This window comes from Hibiscus syriacus, unplaced genomic scaffold, assembly GCF_006381635.1.
Source record: "Hibiscus syriacus cultivar Baekdansim isolate YM2019G1 unplaced genomic scaffold, ASM638163v2 tig00002840_pilon, whole genome shotgun sequence".
NCBI classification, from domain to species: Eukaryota; Viridiplantae; Streptophyta; class Magnoliopsida; order Malvales; family Malvaceae; genus Hibiscus; species Hibiscus syriacus.
Genome location: NW_024061947.1, coordinates 2493088 through 2512001, shown reverse-complemented (window position 1 = coordinate 2512001; position 18914 = coordinate 2493088). Strand labels below are relative to the sequence as shown.

At 33.7% G+C, this 18914-nt stretch overlaps 2 protein-coding genes and 1 long non-coding RNA gene across 5 annotated transcripts; 1 reads left to right on the top strand and 2 right to left on the bottom strand.

The window, feature by feature from the left end:
* The first annotated feature begins 5992 nt into the window (after nucleotides 1–5992).
* Nucleotides 5993–6966, top strand: LOC120153172. The gene has a single exon (XM_039165178.1). The coding sequence runs from the start codon at nucleotides 6042–6044 to the stop codon at nucleotides 6882–6884; it is 843 nt and encodes a 280-aa protein (XP_039021109.1). The 5' UTR covers nucleotides 5993–6041; the 3' UTR covers nucleotides 6885–6966.
* A 1080-nt stretch (nucleotides 6967–8046) lies between these two features.
* Nucleotides 8047–14008, bottom strand: LOC120155011. The gene is made up of 5 exons (XR_005518932.1): nucleotides 13466–14008; nucleotides 13301–13387; nucleotides 13174–13209; nucleotides 8330–8371; nucleotides 8047–8216 (listed from the first exon to the last, which is right to left on the bottom strand). It is a non-coding gene; the product is annotated as an uncharacterized LOC120155011 (long non-coding RNA).
* A 12-nt stretch (nucleotides 14009–14020) lies between these two features.
* Nucleotides 14021–16417, bottom strand: LOC120154994. 3 transcript variants are annotated; one of them, XM_039166599.1, is made up of 5 exons: nucleotides 15707–16410; nucleotides 15344–15408; nucleotides 15110–15182; nucleotides 14886–14903; nucleotides 14021–14579 (listed from the first exon to the last, which is right to left on the bottom strand). In XM_039166599.1, exons 1-5 carry the CDS (start codon nucleotides 16024–16026, stop codon nucleotides 14561–14563), a joined length of 495 nt encoding a protein of 164 aa, XP_039022530.1. In that variant the 5' UTR covers nucleotides 16027–16410; the 3' UTR covers nucleotides 14021–14560. The 3 variants fall into 3 exon arrangements, 2 of the variants coding, with proteins under 2 accessions (XP_039022530.1, XP_039022523.1); XR_005518929.1 differs by having other exon boundaries at nucleotides 14021–14089; nucleotides 14253–15182; nucleotides 15707–16417; XM_039166592.1 differs by having other exon boundaries at nucleotides 14021–15182; nucleotides 15707–16417.
* Nucleotides 16418–18914: the final 2497 nt, after the last annotated feature.

The following is an 18914-nucleotide window of genomic DNA, read 5'->3' as shown; positions in this document are numbered from 1 at the left end:
AAAGTGAACCATCTATAACCATCGAAACGTATTCCGGGATCGATTATTCAAATCATTTATTCTTGAATTCCCCGTCTAAAAACTTGCAGCTTCCGTTATATTCAAAACACATCACAAATCTCACGTTCGAACACTTGGATATGGTAGGACTCAATGATGGATCTCACAGTGTTGTTGTGTATACCACTACTGCCTTTGAGTTCTGGGAATTTTTCCTCTTGATGTGTTCTTCTTCCTCGGACAACCCTTTCTCGTACAAAGCAACAACCTCTGGATCAAATAAAGGACCGAAACTCTGCTGCTCACTTCTACTTTTCATTGGTTTCGAGCTGAAAATAGATTAACCATTACCAAAATCAGCTCCCTCAACTCTTTCTTTGTTCTCTTTCCCACCATATTTCATCGCTTTCAATGTCGGTTCAACAACTTCATTGGACTTCTAAAGTCGTTTTCGACAACCCCTTGACGTGATTTGGAGCTGCTTCTAATAAAATCGTCTTCTTGAAGATCTTCCAAGAGTTCCCAGGCATTGATAACTGTTTGGCCCAAGGGTCTATTTTCCAAACGTGGATTTTCAATTTTGGGCTTAGATCATGAGATTCTTTGGATAACTGTATCAAACATCATTGAATTTTAGGATGTATTTATTCTAGTGAACTTTCAATTTCTCCAATTAAAAGATTGGAATGTTAAATCGGGGCAAGATGACATTGACGGGTCTTTTCGTCAATGTAATGACATGAATGAAACATCATTTTTGGAGCGTTTTGACTTAAAAATCGTAATAAAAATAAAATATTATCGATCAGTCATCATTTTTCAAATATTTTTCGATCTAACACCCTTCTAAAATAGTAAAAAGATTTTTTACTTGAAGGCGCATCACTTGAGAAGAGTTTTACCTGGGTTTTAAATTCCCTGGAAGGCATGCCCCAGAGAAGGCACATCACCTGGGGGAGAGCTTTACCCAGGTTTTGGATTCCTAGGAAGGCGTATCCCTTGAGGCCCGCCTTCCTCATTTTTTATTATTTTATTAATTAATTTTTTTATTCAATAAAGTTTTTATTATTTTTGTTTAATCATTTTTTGTATTCAATGATTTTATTATAAATTTTTTTAGTTTATATTTATTATTTATAGTTAAAAAAAAGGTAGGTGGATGTTATGATTGGATGTTAATCATATTTCGAGTCATTTTGTCAATACGGTAAAAATATGAAACTATATTATTTTCAAAATTTTAAATATCAAGAAATCGATCATATATTATTTAAATTGTTAGAATTTATTTATTACAATTACTAGATATTTGATTACTCATTTACCAAAAACTTGATGTAGAGGTACGTACGTTTTTTAATTTAAATTTTTTATTTAATTATCTTTATATAATTAAGCAAAAAAAGAAAAAAAATATTGAATAAAAAATTAATTAATAAAATAATAAAAATGGGGAAGGCGATTCCCAAGGGATGCGCCTTATAGGGAATCCAAAACTGGATAAAGCTCTCCCCAGGGGATGCGCCTTCCCAGGAATCCAAAACCAGATAAAACTCTTCCTAGGGGATGCGACTTCAAGGGGAAATCTGACAACTATATTTTCTCTCCTCCTATGACGTTTTTCACCAAACGCGCCTCCTTCTCTCTCCTCCAAAAGGGTGTTAGATCGAGAAATATTTGAGAAATGATGACTGATCGGGAATATTTTATTTTTAGGTCAAAACGCCCATTTTTGGCACAATTAATAATGCTTAAAAAGACATAATTTTTGTCACTAAAATTTAGGAGTGTACTAATGTTGTCACTAAAATTTTAAAAATTTTAGTTTTTGCCACTAAACTTTTTATTATTATTTTCATTGGCAATCAATTGTGCATTTCACCAATCCTCTTTCACAACAAGATTAGTACCAAAATATTTTCATTCCAATCTTTTTTCGTCCCCACAATTGGTTTTCCATGAAACCCATTCAAAATCGACGAAAAATAATTTAAAGGTTCAACATGTTAATACTTTGATCTCCTTCGATGGACTTCCGATGAAATTTGTTTTGAGGTATGCTATTCGTCTTCTAAAAGTAATGTTTCTTACCATTTGGATTTTCAAACAAACAACTCAAACCCCTCAAATCTAAGAAAGTTCACAAACCCCTAAAATTATTATTTTCTTGTTTAATTTCATTGATTTTGAGTGAGTTGCATAAAAAAACTAATCCTAAGAAAGGAAAGAGGAGTGGAATACATACATTTCAATACCAATCTTGTCAAAAAAGACAACCGATGACGTACAATGACTAAATATCGACGATGGTTGAAAAGGTACAGTGCTAAAAAAGTGAACTGTTTAAAAGTTTAGTGATAAAATCGAGACAATCCTAAAATTCAGCGTCTACAATGACATCGTTTTAACCATCAATTGACGCAGAAAAACGATGTTGTTTTGTCCATGTCTTCACACCGTTTGGATTTTAACAGTCCAATAATACGATTGAAGTGAAAACCAATTAAAAGTATGAAAGTCAATATAATATTTTAAAAACATTAAGAATATGAAAATGATTAAAATATACTAGTTGTATACAATAATATTAGTGGGTTAGATATCTATAATCTTTTATTTTTCTGAATCTGAATTTTTAAATATATCTAAAAATTAAGTATACTTTTATATATAATTATTGAAGCATTATTATCTAAATTTGTACTAAATATTAAAATAAACTACATCAGATATCATTTAACTTTAAACAAATTGTTTAAAACATTAAACTTTTAATTGATTTAATATTAATGATGAATTTTAATTTAAAAGCTAATTATAACATTGATTTGTTAAGTAAAAATCAATGACATAAACAATAATTTTTTTTGGTGAAAGGTATGATTTTATTAAATTAATGATACACAGGGACCTATTCCGACCCTCATTAAAAATCTTACTAATCCTAAATGGAAGAAAAGAATACCCAAAATAAGATTACAAGAGCATTAATCAAGTCGATATGGAATCCTCAGACAGAAACCTCTGGATCCATGAAGGTGGAGCATCATAAAGAACAATTTATGTATTATCCAGTCTTGCATTGTCAAAGCATCCGCTACCTTATTAATACGTAAATAATAGCTTTTTTAATATGATGATATAATTAAAACAATATCGTTTTGAGATGGTTATATTAATACTCAAAACAATGTCGTTTTAAAGTATTATATAAACCCATTAATTAAGTTTCAACTTTATTAACTTGGCAAATGTATTGTATGGGTTACTTGTAAGATTGATTAGTGCAATAAAAACAATGTCCTCCCTGTAAGGAAGATCAAGTATGGCTAGTGCAATATTTCTACACTTAATCCCAATTTTCAGGAAACTTTTTGTGAAATTCCGGCCACCACAATTGATGTATCTGGGGTGTGACTGAAACATGGTGAGAGAAGAAGAGAAAAATAAGAAAAGAAGAGAAAATTAAGAAAAAAAGATTAATATAATTATCAAAACGACGTCATTCGGACATCAATATAACCATATCAAAACAATATCTTTTTGGTCATGTCATCACGTCACATCACTGCATTTTCGATTAATAGCCCAATTTTATAAATGAAGTTTAAACGAAATTTTGATGTTAGAATTGAAAAAGTTAAATGTATAAACGATATACTACCTAAAATTAAGTGATATTTAAAATAGATTATCCTAAATACTATTATTCATCGGGCATCTGAATCCACAATGAACTAAATTTAATAGTTTAAATTATATGTCAAATATTCGAATCATCTAACGAAAGCTTATGTCTCTTTAGAAATAAACGTATTTTTCATTTTATAATCCACAATCAAATTTAAATATTCAAATTTGAGCTCACATAAATAATATGGATTAAAATAACAAATACTTGAAGACATATTTATGTGTCTACCTCAAATGGACAACACATAATAATTTTAATATTTAGATCTAAATATTATCTGCAACTATGGAAAATAAATCAAATATTCAAATCCACAATTTAAATTATTGATCTCTAATCATATATATTACAGACAGAGAGAGACATGATTCAAAGGTTTAAATGCAAGGGAGTGAGGCATATGCATGAATTTGATGGATGTTTCTGTTTCTATGTGAAGGTTGAAGAAACAAGAAAAGACACATCACATGCATGGCTACATTGCTTCTCAATTTACTTACATTTTAATGACAGTTAATTAGTTTTAATTCTTCCATGCACGCCCATTATTTAACATAATCTTCACTATTTACAAAGGTCAAGGTCAAGAATATGCCAATCCTCTAATTTCTATCCAAATATATATGAAAGACCATCCAACACTAAATTTATGTTTAATCTGCTCCATATATATAGATTCTTCTATCACATAATATATATGATGTCATAATTGAATCTTTGAGTGATCTTAGTAATAAAAGATAGCGTTGTTCTTTCTTGAAGATTCGGGTTCGAACATCATCTGCAGAGAGTGTGTACATTGTTAATGATTGAGAAAATCTGAACAAATAATCATCTCAAACTATTTAAAAAATAATATAATTATGCACATAATATAATTATACCCTAAAAACAAAGTCCACCTGTTATTTGATTAATAATTTATATCCAATCTTTAGGATGATATTACGATATGTATAGAATAAGCTGAAACATTGATGGAAAATATATTTTGTCCATATTTACCTATATCCTTAATTGCACCAAACATCAAGCTATCAAATTCAAAGTTCCAACTCCTTTTATCTAATGAATGAACCACTCATACGCTTCTCATTATTTGTTTCAGCCCCAATTACTTCTTCGATTTTTATTTACCACCATCTTAAGTAGAGAAATTACAAGTTTTAACATCATTTGAGATATGTTTAAAGATGATTTTAGCTCTTAATATTATATTTTTGGGAGGTTCTAATGTTGTTGTTAGAGATGAATCCTCGATCGAGTCGAGTAAATTTTTTTAAGTTATTCTTGTTGACGAGTCATATTTTATAACTCAGGTTTAATTTGAAATTTTTTTGAGTCAAGTTTATGAAATTTGATTCAAGTCAAGTTATTTGAGTTTATGTTTAAATTTAATTATAAATGTTTATAATATTAATTAATTATGATTTAAATAAATTTATATAACCATATACAATATATATATGCATTTATTTATTTATCATACATAGGCTTTAAAATATTTAAATAAATGTTATTTAAAAAAATCATTTGACCATGTTATTTATTAATCAAGATTATTAAGTTTACAATGAAAAATGATCCGCTATATTGAATTCAATACCACGTGGGCAGACCATATATTTTGCCAAGTTGGCTAATCTTTACGTGCATATGTTAATTCCCGAGTTTAGTCTATTATTAATGATGATAAAAAATTCATAATTACCATAAGTAATGTGCTTGTTTCAAAATTCTTTTTACCCAAGTATTTGACTTTGGGATTATATTAATTACTACTTCATTATCTTAGGTTTAAGTTTATTAATTATGAATTTTAGTTATTACCTACATAGTATTATTTAGCTTAATAATTTAAGGAATAGATCTAAGGTTAAATATATTATAAATCTACATTTTCATATATTTGGAATCTAATCCATGACTTATATTTTTAAAAATCTAATTTATTTTTTTAAATTAAAATTCAAATCTAAAAAATAAGATTATTAAAATGTTCATGTTAAATTGATCTTTACGATATCGATTTTAATAATATAATTACCAAAAAAATCTGATATTCAAAATTTTTTATATTAAATTTAAATTTATCAGAATGAGAGTAAATCCTATTTTTATCTTCAAAATTCCAGATCGCCAAATAATAATAAAAAATAATTTATAAGATTAGATCTCATAAAACAAACAACTGCAGTGGTGGAGTGAGTAGTGAAGAAGGTTGAAAATTGTCCCTCCAAATATCAATTTCTGACTCTATTTTCAGCAATAAAATGAAGTTGCCTTCGTAAACAGATCTTCTCCAAAACTTCATCTCTTTTCTTTTCTAGGTTTAAGCCTCCGAATAATGCCACAGTGCAATTTGGAAACCCTCGTTTCCCCCTGCGACAACAATATTGTCTGCGAGACACTAACAACCACTGAAGGCGACTCCTCCGGAGGCCGCCTCCACAAGGCGGAGAAGCCTCTCGAAGAAGACATCCCACCGGATTTCCCTCCAGAATCGTTTTTGCTAACCAAAGACGCCGAGCTCGATTGGGTCGACAGCTACGCTTTTTACGAACGGAAAAACTCGCAGAAACGAAACTCTTTTTCCAACTCCAAAAATCTTAATCCTAATCTGAACTCAGTTCCCAATTCTCAACGCTTTTCTTTGAGGAAATCTAAACCTTCCATCCTTGGATTATCGAAACTACAGAAATCTTGCTTCGCGGACGCGAAGAACAGGAAGAGTAGTAAACCTGAAAATTCTAGACTGTTTCCGCAACGGTCCGGCTCAGTTAAATCGGATCCGCCCGTCGTGGAACCATCTTCGCCTAAGGTTTCTTGTATGGGAAGAGTGAGATCGAAACGAGACCGCAATCGCCGATTAAAAAAGAACCGCCAAAAATCGGCCGGAGTTGAAACAGTTAAAAAGAAAACCACAAGAGCAGGAAGCGGATTCTTTTCAAGTTTTCGCGCCATATTTGGGTGCAATGGTAAAGCACGTGAACCTCACACTTTTCCAGAAACGGTGTCGTCGCCAGGGGACAGTAGTATCAGGTCTCGATTGCCGGCGGATGCAGGTGACGCCACATTAAGTTCAGGGACTGGAATAGCGGAGAGTGGACCGGTCAATATAGGTGGAATGAAGCGGTTCGCGTCTGGTAGGAGAACCGAACCAGCTTGCTTAGTAGGTGGTGGGCCATAGGAAAGGGTATGTGGTCGTGGCGGGTAACTTGTGGGTCCCTCCTGGTGCTTCAAATTTCTCCCGTGGTGACGTGGAATGATTATCAACGCTTTGTGGAGGTAAAAACACTGTTTCAACGTTTTCTTGAAAATTTGATTTGGTTTTATAGTTTTGTAGATATATTTGGATTGTTTTGTAATTTTAATAAAACTTCAAAAGAATCGTGTGAAATTTATACTCCTTATCACATTTTCTAGGTATTTAATGTTGTTTTTTTTCATGTTAATTTGATCATAAAAGTTATAGAATTTATTGCATTTTAAAATCTTTTATTTTAAAAGGGTTTAAATTAAATACTTAATATTAGAAATGAATAAAAAAAAATGATCCATTAAACAAGGCTCCTATCTTCCCTTGATTTTCTCTATATTTTATATAAAATTTCACCTTTGTTGTTATAAAACCTGGTTTATTGTCATTATCATATAAAAAAAACTTTTTATTGAATTGACTATACAAATTAATTAATATTAATTCAGTTAAAAAGACTGAAACTAATAAAGTTTTATTTAATTTTCTCATTGCTGCTCTCAATCATTTGTTGATTTATTTATAAAAAAACCATTTATATGGTTTTTCTCTTTTTTATAGTCTTTTTTGTAATATAATTTATATATACAAGTAGCATCAGACTCAAATATTGTTAAACTCGACTCGAAAAAATTAAAATTGAACTTTATTGGACTAGAAAACTTGCAAACATAAATTTATCAAGCTCAACTCGAAAACTCGACAGTTCAAAATTATCAAACTCAACTTGAATTTGAAATAAAAAAATTAAAACAAGCTCGAAAAAACTTGAAGCATACTCAGACTTGGCTCGATTGAAACTCAAACTCAAACTCAGTTCAAGCTCAAATTTAAACTTAAGTATATGAAAAACTTATTATATTTAAAAAACATATAATCATTAATACTAATAATAATTTAGTTTTAAAAGTTAAAAAATTTATATATATTATTTTTTTAAAGTTGTTTGCAAACTTTTAAATTCGGATATAGAGTAATCCGCTTCAGCTCGTTTAAAGCTCGAGTTGAGTTCAAACTCAATTATTTCTATTTGATGTGAATGCGACCAAACTTTAATTTAATCAAATTTGAATAACTAGAGATATATCTCTGATTTAAGTCCCTATGTAGAGGAGGGCCTTCATGCTTTAAAGTCGGTTACAATTTTGCAGTCTCCGCATCTTAAGTACTCAAAATCTGCCTCCATATGCGGAAATTGTTGACTGCTAAGGTGGATGTTTGACTGGTTTAGTGATGTTATTAACTCTGAAAATGACTAATTTTCTTCACACGTCATTTCATGATAATAAAAGAAATAAACATGTTAATGATCTTTTGGAGAATAATTCCGGACGTCTTCAAAATGTAATAAAACAAGAACTTAATATCCATCTCACCCTTCCCATTCGACCAATCATTGCAAATCCTGCCGTCAATGTCTGCAACTCCCACAAAACAAAATTATTTTTGAACATTTCATAGAGAGAAACAAAATCTATTATAAGAAAGTTTACCAACCGTCAATAGACCAAGTGATAGCATGAAAGGAACACTTCCATCACCAAGAACACAATAGAACACACATATCAAAGGGGGACATAGCATACTAAGTTAGTAAGAAACAAAAGCATACGCTTGAAATTTCGAGATATCTTATATATGAATCAGCCTGGAGGAGGAAGTAATCGAGCCATGTTTCACAAGTAACTCAACCTAGAAGAACTAAGGAAACAGATGTTACAGTAGGAGGAGAAGAGCGTGGAAATGACAAAGAAATTGGGAGAAGAGGAGGTCAAGGGTTAGGGATTGTTGTTGGAGAATTGGGGATCGAGGGAAGAGAGGGGTTTGAAATTGGGGATTTAGGGATTAAAGTAATGAATGAAGTATCTCTTTTCTGTAATCTCTAATTCTAAATTTCTTCTTCTCCTCGAATCCTTTTCTACTTCTCTTAACTATAGCAATTGGTAATCAGAGCTACGATTCTGGCAAAATTTTTGAGGGCATGCCAAAGAAGAACCAATCTATGGCAGAAACTGATTTAGCTGGAATTCAGAAACATATTGAAGATCTTGCTGCTTTGGTGAAACAAGGCCAAAATGAGACTAATCCACCTAAATGGTGGGAGACTTAGGAAAACATGATTACTGCACTGGAGGCAAGGATGACCACGAATCACAGTTATATGGAAGATATACTGAAGATCTTAACTGGCAGAAATGTTGAACAAGAGCAGTCTGCAAGGGATCAGGTATACACTCCTAATAGCTCTAAAAATGGGGAGAAAAATCCTGTTTTGGTGACTGTAGTTAAGGATAAATCTAGATTCTCTTATAAAACTGATGATCTTGGGATTTTGAAGGATAAGCCTGATGCTTGTTTAGCCCTTAAGAACAATTCTAGGCCTGAGAATCAAATGGGTGAAAACAGTAATAATAGACCTGTTATGCTGGGACTGGAAATTGAAAATAGGGGACCAAGGGATTCATTTAGCAGTTCAGGGACTATGTGGCATAGACCCAAAATAGAGTTGCCATTTTTTGAGGGGGTAAATCCTAGGGGGTGGCTGCAGAAGTGTCTCAAGTATTTTTCCTTATGCAATGTTTTTAGAGATCAAAGGGTAGAAGTGGCTACTATGTATCTTACAGGAAAAGCAGAAATATGGTTTGATGGCTATATTATGCAGAAGCATCATGTAACTTGGCATGAGTTTGAAGCTGATTTGTGCCATAGATTCAGTAATAGGTCTTTTTCTGACATTGTGGAGGAATTCACTAAACTTACACAGAAAGGATCTGTTGAAGACTATAAAGAAAGGTTTGAAGAGTTACAACCATACATGCTATTACAAAATCCTACCTTGAGTGAGGATTTCTTTGTGTCACTTTTTATAAGTGGGCTTAGAGATTACATCAAACATAGAGTGAAAGCTCTAGATCCTAAGAATTCATCTGAGGCATGCAAAAAGCTAAGCTCTATGAGTTGTCTGTGGAGTTTGAAAATAGAAGGTTGAGACATTCCTTTAAAATCCCACCCTACCCAAACCCCAATAATACTCCCAATCCAAATTCAATTCCACTGCCTATGAAATCCTCACCAAATTTCAACACTAAATAGACTCTCATTGATTATAGAAGACAAAACAACCTTTGTTTTGAGTGTGGAGAAAAATTTCAACCAGGCCATCAATGTAAAACAAGAAACCTCAATATGATGATTGAAGAGGAAAATCCTATTCCTACAGAATCTGTTCCTACTGATTCAGACCAACAGCTACTACAAGAAGAGGAAAACTTAGAGATATTTATGAATGCTATTACTGGTTGTATTAGTCATAATACTTTGAGGATTCAAGGAACAATACAAGGCAGACCTTTGAATATTTTGATTGACAGTGGAAGCACACATAGTTTTTTGACACCAGAATGGGCTGATGCTGGAATTCAAGTTCTAACTCCCTATCCTTTAGCTATTACAGTAGCTAATGGCCAACAGCTCTATAGTTCAGCTAGATGCAACAAGGTGGAGTGACAGATGCAAGGACACTCTTTCATACATGACTTTAGACTTCTTAAATTGGGAGGCAGTGATATTGTTTTAGGGGTTGATTGGATGAAACTATCTAGTCCAATTTTAATGGACTTCAATCAAATGACAATGAGTTTTCAGCATCAAGGTGAAAACATTGTTATACAGGGACAACAACCTTCACTGCTGTTGCAGCAGATTTCAGGTGCTACTTTATTAAAAATGACAGCATCTGAGGCAACTATTTTGGGACATGTGGTTCTGCTGAGTATGACTGAAATTCCTAAGTCAGTTCCTGCAGCTCTCAAACCTCTTTTAAAGAGGTATAACTCTGTTTTTTATGAGTCTAAAGGATTACCTCCTACAAGGACTCATGATCATGTTATTTCCCTCAAACCTGGTTCTAGTCTTGTTAATTTGAGGCCCTACAGATTTTCTCATAACCAGAAGACTGAAGTAGAAAAGCAGATTGCTACAATGTTATCATCTTCTATTATTCAATCTAGCAAGAGTCCCTTTTCTTCTCCATGCCTTTTGATAAAGAAAAAGGATAGGACTTGGAGGTTTTGTGTTGATTACAGACAATTGAATAATCTGACAGTTAAAGATAAGTTTCCTATTCCTGTGGTGGAAGATCTATTAGATGAGTTATATGGTGCAGTTTATTTTTCCAAGATTGACTTAAGGTCAGGGTATTGGCAAATCAGAATTAAAGAGGAGGATATCTACAAACCAGCATTTAGAACTCATCAAGGGCATTATGAATTCAAGGTAATGCCTTTTGGTCTTACTAATGCCCCTGCTACATTTCAGGCATTAATGAATGATTTGTTTAAATCATTTCTTAGAAAGTTTGTTTTGGTGTTCTTTGATGACATACTAGTCTACAGTAATTCTATGGCTGAACATATTACTCATTTGCAATCAGTTTTGGAGGTTTTGAAAGCCAATCAGTTATTTGCAAAACTGTCCAAGTGTTTTTTTGAACAGACCCAAGTAGAGTACTTGGGACATATTATTTCTACAGCAGGAGTAGCAACAGATCCTAGTAAGATAGAAGCTATGAAGAATTGGCCTATTCTTAAATCTTTAAAGTCCCTGCGTTGATTTTTGGGTTTAACTGGTTATTACAGGAGGTTTATTAAAGATTATGGTTCCATAAGTAAGCCTTTGACTCAACTGCTTACTAAGGATAATTTTCAGTGGACCACTGCAGCTTTAAATGCTTTTGAATTGTTAAAACAGGCTATGTGTGTTGCTCCAGTGTTGGCCTTACCTGATTTTAGCAAAAGTTTATGTTTGGAAACATATGCTAGCTCAGGAGGAATTGGTGGTGTGTTATCTCAAGAGGGCAGACCTATTGCTTATCTCAGTAAGGCCCTAAGTCCTAGACATGTTGTCCTCTCTATCTATGAAAGGGAGTATCTTGCTATTTTACTAGCAGTTTCCAAGTGGAAGCATTACTTAGAGAGTAAGCCTTTTATTATTAAAACTGATCATGAGCCACTAAAGTATTTATTGGAGCAGAAATTGACCACCACAATTCAAAAGGAAGGGTTGACTAAATTACTGGGGTTGGACTATACTGTTCAATATAGAAGGGGGAAATCTAATACTGTAGCAGATGCTTTGTCAAGGCAATGCGAAGATAATGGTCACTGTTTGGCTATGGGAACTACTTTGCTTATTCCTAGCTGGGTACATGAAGTTGAAACAAGCTATAAGGATGACAGATTGGCTGCTGATTGGATCAGATTATTATCTGTGACACCTACTGCTGCTCCTAATTGGACATTTTCAAAAGGGGTACTCAGATTTAGAGGCAGAGTTTACATTGGATCTACTGGGTCTCTTAGACTCCAAATTCTTTAAGTTTAACATGATTCTCCTCATGGAGGTCATTCTGGGACTCAAGCTATTTATCAGAGAATTAGATCCTATTTTTATTGGCCTAGGGTGAAAGCTATGGTAGTCAACTATATAAGATGATGTACAGTTTGTCAGCAAACTAAGGTTGAACATATACCTAAATCAGGACTGCTACAGCCCCTTTCTATTCCTCACCAAGCTTGGGAGGTGGTTACTATGGATTTTATTGATGGCTTACCTACTTCTTTGAGAAAAAACTGTATATTGGTTGTGGTGGATAAATTCACAAAATATAGTCATTTTATGGCATTGTCCCATCCTTATACTGTGGTTGAGGTGACTAAACTCTATCTTGATAATGTTTACAAGTTACATGGTCAACCTAAAATAGCTACTTTAGATAGAGATAAAACATTCACTAGTCTCTTTTGGAGTGAATTAATGAAGCAGCTTGGAACTACTACACTGTTCAGCACAGCTTACCATCCTGAGACTGATGGTCAGACAGAAAGGGTAAATCAATGTTTGGAGCAGTATTTAAGGGGCTTATATTTTTTTTCAACCTAAGCAATGGGCTAAGTGGTTGCCTCATGCAGAGTGGTGGTACAACACTACCTACCACACTGCCCTAAAAATTATACCTTTTCAGGTATTGTATGGTTACAAGCCTTCTACTATGGTTTGGCAAACAAATTCTAATGTACAGTCAGTTACTGATTTAATGAGAAGCAGAGAGGACATTAGACAGTTAGTAAAGCTACAATTGGAGAATGCAAGCAACAGAATGAAACAGAAAGCAGACAAAAACAGAACAGAGAGAGTTTTTATAGTCGGGGAGACAATTTACCTGAAGTTGCAATTATATCGACAGACTTCCTTGGCCCTGCGAAAAAATTTAAAGTTAGCAGCAAAATTTTATGGCCCTTATAAAATTATTGAGAAAATTGGGGAAGTTGCGTATAGATTAGACTTACCTGAATCATCACATCTACATCCAGTCTTTCATGTGAGTCTTTTAAAAAAACACATCAGGCCCTCGGCAGTCTCTTCAACGACTCCTCCTGAAATGGACGAAGGACAAATGAGAATAGAACCTTATAAAGTGATGGGCAGAAGAATTATCAACAGACAAAACAAACCTGTTACGCAGTTGCTGGTGCGATGGAAGAACCTTGATGAAACCAATGATACATGAGAAGATTATACTGTTTTGCGAGGGCAGTTTCCAGGCTTTGATCCTTGGGGTCAAAGATTGATTCCAGCGGCGGGTATTGTTATAGTAGGAGGAGAAGAGCGTGGAAATGACGAAGAAATTGGGAGAAGAGGAGGTCAAGGGTTAGGGATTGTTGTTGGAGAATTGGGGATCGAGGGAAGAGAGGGGTTTGAAATTAGGGATTTAGGGATTAAAGTAATTAATGAAGTATCTCTTTTCTGTAATCTCTAATTCTAAATTTCTTCTTCTCCTCGAATCCTTTTCTACTTCTCTTTAACTATAACAACAGACTTTATAGAAGGCCACTTGAAAAAAAGAAAAGAATAAAAGAAAAACAGAAAGCAACTACACGATACATTGGTATAAAAACAGAGGACTACAATTGTGTATCAAGCATAGATATACCTACAAATATGATCCATTGATTAACCTAGAAATAGAAGAAACACAACCGTAGTGTATAGATGTAACCACACATACCATATTTTTCAACCAGATACTTTATTATTTCATCTGATTCATACATGGCAACGCCCGTATTCGGATCCACCTGAAACCAGAAACAAATGTTCCAAGTCGAACTCCCACTTTACATCACAATTTTCAATGCCAATTCAATGGCTGTTTAAATACAAACATAAGTGCAAATCTCAAGCACAAAACCATGGGAAAAAGTGAAGGCTAAAACAAGGAAAAAAGCCCTTGAACTTTACCTTTTCTCGTAATTAAGCCCTTGCACTCTTATTCCATCCAAATAAGGCCTCAGCCTTTAGTTGAAGATTAGGAGTTTATTCAGGTACAATAAAAGCACAAGGTCTTACCTCAAATAACGGTGAAATTCAGGGGCTCATATATATTATTTTAGTTAATGGTAAACTAAGCAAGAAGATCTGGAGCAGAGGAAAGAAATAGTATCCAATCATGTAGGGGAACCGCTGCTTTACACCCATCTCAGCAACCTTGCGACGAAAATTTGGACAATTTTTGGAGCAAGGATAAAACAGAACATCGAGATCCAAAACTACAACAATTTCCCTAACCTGTACATTAGTAAAACGTTGATCTAAAACATGAAGTTCGGCTATTAAGATTTCAGTAATGTGTTAAGAGGAACACGTTAGAGTTTTATCATGAAACTTTCTTCATGCTTCGTGACTAGTTCCAACTAAAGACTTATTAGGAAAATTAGAGAAGCATAGTTTAATACAAGTCCCATTTGGGGAAGTATAGCTATCCCCAATTAGAACCATGATCCCTGTTATCTTCTGGTCATATTAAACGGTATGTGTATTGTTGGACGCGATTGAAGTAGAAAAAGACCAAAATAGAAGCGGATTATTAACTACCTTTCGACAAATGGACAACTGGAGTAGCAGGAAGTCCGCACCATCCATTATTTTATGGAAAAAAGAAACACACAAGAATCAATCTACATAAGAATATAAACATGGAAAACCGAAGAGTAGAATAAAGGGTAAAAAGGTTATCCACATTGAATGATAAAGGAAGTCGACAATTAGTACAAGCATTAGACGGGAGAAAAAACAAGGGGAAATTAAGCAGTAAGTACCCTTCAAACTCGTATATCTCAATAGGTTTCTGTGGACGAGGGCCTATCTTTGATGTCTCTTTTACCTTAAAGCCTGTTAAATAAAGCTATCATCAGCTCAACATTCAGCTATTAAATTTGAAACTGTTTAAAATGAAAGCTTTGCTTCCTGATGGAAATTCAGACTCCGATCAGATGTTTGACAAAATGTCGCAGATAAACAAGGAAATGAAACCAAAGAAAAATGAATCGTACCTCCTAATTCTAAACAATATAGTCCAGGTGGAATTTCATTCTCAGAAACAATGGATGCGGAATAGCTGCCACAGATACAAGATTGTTAGTCATCTAATAGTCCAATTCAATGCCATTGATATGAATCATTAAGCGAAGTGCCGCAACTACAGCCTATACGAATATTTTACTCGTAAACACTGATTACAACAAATTTTGAGTCCAGTAATTTAACTTGATAATCTTCAATCTTGCCATTTACAACTATTTCAACCTCATCCCAGTTCTCACATAACTAATTCATTCCACTTACTATCAACCCTTAGAATCCCACCATTGAAATTAACAAACAAATGAAGAAGAAATGGAAAGAAGGGATAATACCCAGAAACAAAAACCCCAGATCCGAACCGGAAGAACAAGGCAAGAGCCGCCCCAGCAATCTCCAAAGTCTTGTCGGGTCTAACAGCAAGCCGCTTTGGCTCTGGCGCCTTTAAGTCCGGAGGAGGAGCAAACGTTGTTGCTGCCAGCGAAGAAGAAGAAGCGGAGCCTGGGTTCTCTTCTTCCTTGGTACTGATTTGGGAATTCGATGACTCTAAGGAGGCTTTAATGGAAACAAAAGGCGCCCTAGATTGCTTACGCAATGGAGATGGCGAGAAAAGAGGGATTCGGGGGATGTTAAGGTTAAGAACTCCCACCACCATCTTGTTTTACAGTGTAAGGTCTTCGTTTGCAGTTCGTGTTTTCAAGAGTAATCAATTGTGCTTTTCTTTTTCTGTGGGGTGGAGGAGTGGCTGTTGTGAAACCAGAAAAATGGGGAATCCATTGGTGTCGTAGTTGTTTTAAGTTGGACAAGATAAAGACCGCGAAAGGTTAGGCAACAAGTACATCGTCTTGAATGTGATTGAATGCTGTGATTTTTATTGCCAAAAAGAAATCGTCTAAAATATTCATGATAATTCTTAAAAATCTAGTTTACTATGTCGAGGGATACAAAACAGATACAAACACCGAAAAGGTCAGGCAACCACCACCACCCTGGGCTAGGCTGGGGATTTACCCAGAAAAACAAAACTGGAGAGCTAGTTTAGGCAGTTTCGGGTCTCTCTTGTACGATGGCTCCCTTCGCTTAGGAGTTCAATATATGTACTGCTGCACAGTGACGATCTAAAAGTCATTTTTTTTAAGGTGGGCATATATAGACCACTTAATTATAGTCATTTTAATTTTGACCATTATTTTTAATTTTTTCAACTAGGTCACCCAAGTATTTAAATTTATTCAATTGGGCCACTTGCCGTTAATATTTAATGGAAGTGTTGATGTGACAGTTAATAGAATTAGTATAATTACACATTTGATCTCTAATATTTATACATTCTTTCAATTTGGTTATAATTTTAATTTAATTTAATAAATATAACATTCAATTTAATGGTAACATGCGCCACCACCTTATTGAATACAAAAAATTGTAAAGAAATAAAAATAAACTTGTAAGGGTATGGACCAACGACCTACGACTCCCCCACTTCCCTGGGCATGTCTAAACCATTAGGCAAAGCCCCTTACTTGGTATTGGTTAACGACGTTTTATATATAAGTTGTTATAACGAATGACAAAAAAAAAAAAAAAAAAAAGGAAATAGGTTCAATGGTCTCTACCCATTGAAGGTTGGATTTGTCTTAATACGGATGGTGCCTACTCAAAGTTCACCGGCCGAGGTTCCATTGGTGGGCTTCTTCGCAACAATTCTGGCGAATGTCTATTGGGTTTTTGCAGAGATATTGGCATCTCTTCGATCCTTGAGACAGAGTTTTGGGCCATCCTTTTCGGACTTCAAATCGCCTAACATTATGGTTATGAACGTATTGTGGTGCAAACCGATAGCATGGACGCTTATCATCTCATTTCCCCTCCCGCCTTGACGAGCCCTTTCGCTCTTGTTCGTTCCATCGCGAACCTCTGCAATCGCGCTTGGTACGTGGAATTCCAAAAGATACCTATGGAGGCAAATGCCGCTGTCGATTTCATTGCAAAGATGGATACTCCTTCAGATGGTTCCCAGATTAGTTTTGACCAACCTCCGGCTCCCCTCCATGTCCTTCTCCATAGAGGTGCCTTTGGTCTCCCTATGATTGTATAACAAGATGATGTAATGGCTTCGGCTCCCTTTACCATTTAAAAAAAAAAGAAATTAATATGCTTGTGGTAGGATTTAAGAGGAAGTGGTAGCATTTTGGTGAAATTTACAATATTATATATAATCATTAAATTGAGTTTTTTTAAAAAGTAAAAAATAAAATTTAGATTTTTTATATTTTAAACTATATTTATATTTAATTTTATTTATTTATATATAATCATTAAATTAAATTTTTCAATATAATTAATAAATTTAATTTAATTTATTGATTATATATAAAGATTATTAATTATGTTAAAAATTAAAATTATACTTTGATTATATAAAAATAAATATAGTTTAAAATCTAAATTTAAACTTTGGTGAAATTAATTTTCAAATTTATTATTATTTTAAATATTATATTAAATATATTTTAAAATGAATATATTTATTAAATGTGTTAGCGTATAAATATTATATTTTCTACCCTTTTACTCATAATTATTGTTAGACTTAGGCTATTTTAGTTACATTATTAGTCATTCATGCATGATTTCATAGTTTCCTTCACCGTTAAGTTGATATTACATTTTGGTTGGTTTTTGTGGAAAAGACATTGTTGGTGTATGTTAATTTGTGCAGGTTAGGGATTGCCTTGGCAAGTACGAATTGCCATGGCATTAGAAGCTGATTTCTAATAAGAACGACAAACAAGGAAAGAATCCTAAAAATCTGGAAATCCACGCAAACTTTAAGTAGATAAAGGAATCTGATTTGCAAGGAGTTTGAGGATAAAGATAAAATAGAATTATGACCTCTTTTATTCCAACTAAAACTCATCCTCATTAACAACCAATTTGACCTAATTATCTCCTATAAATATCAATCAAATCATAATTTACGAAGGTGGCCGATTGGAGAGAAAAACTAAGGGCTGAGCGCACTCATTCTTCATTGTTTTCTTTTCAATTCATGTTTGGAATTTTTATCTTGTATTTCTTTTGCACCCAACCATGAAATAAACTAAATTGGCTTGGGTTATTGGGTTTTTATGGTTGTGAAAATGTTTGGATTTGTTTAAGTTCTTTTATTGCAGTTTAAATTCAAAGTTTGTTCATTCTTGGTTCTCAATTTGATTTCGAGTGAATTGGGAGAGGATCTTGAGAATTATCTATTTATCTAATATCGAGAGAGTTAGATTCAAGAAACGAATGAGCATGATCTTCATTCTAACAAAAATTGGTGAAGGTTAATCCATATTAGGGATGAGATTAAGATTTCAACGGCTAAAAGAAGTGCAAGCTCTGTTATTTTTTACACATGGTTAACGTAGGGATGTATCACCAAGGCATGCACAATTAACTAGTCCTTTAGGTTAGGGATAATAAGAAGGCATTGAAGAACGCTTCGTCGAGCTTTAAAGGGAGAAATCCAGTTACTACGATAATTGAATTATTCTCAGT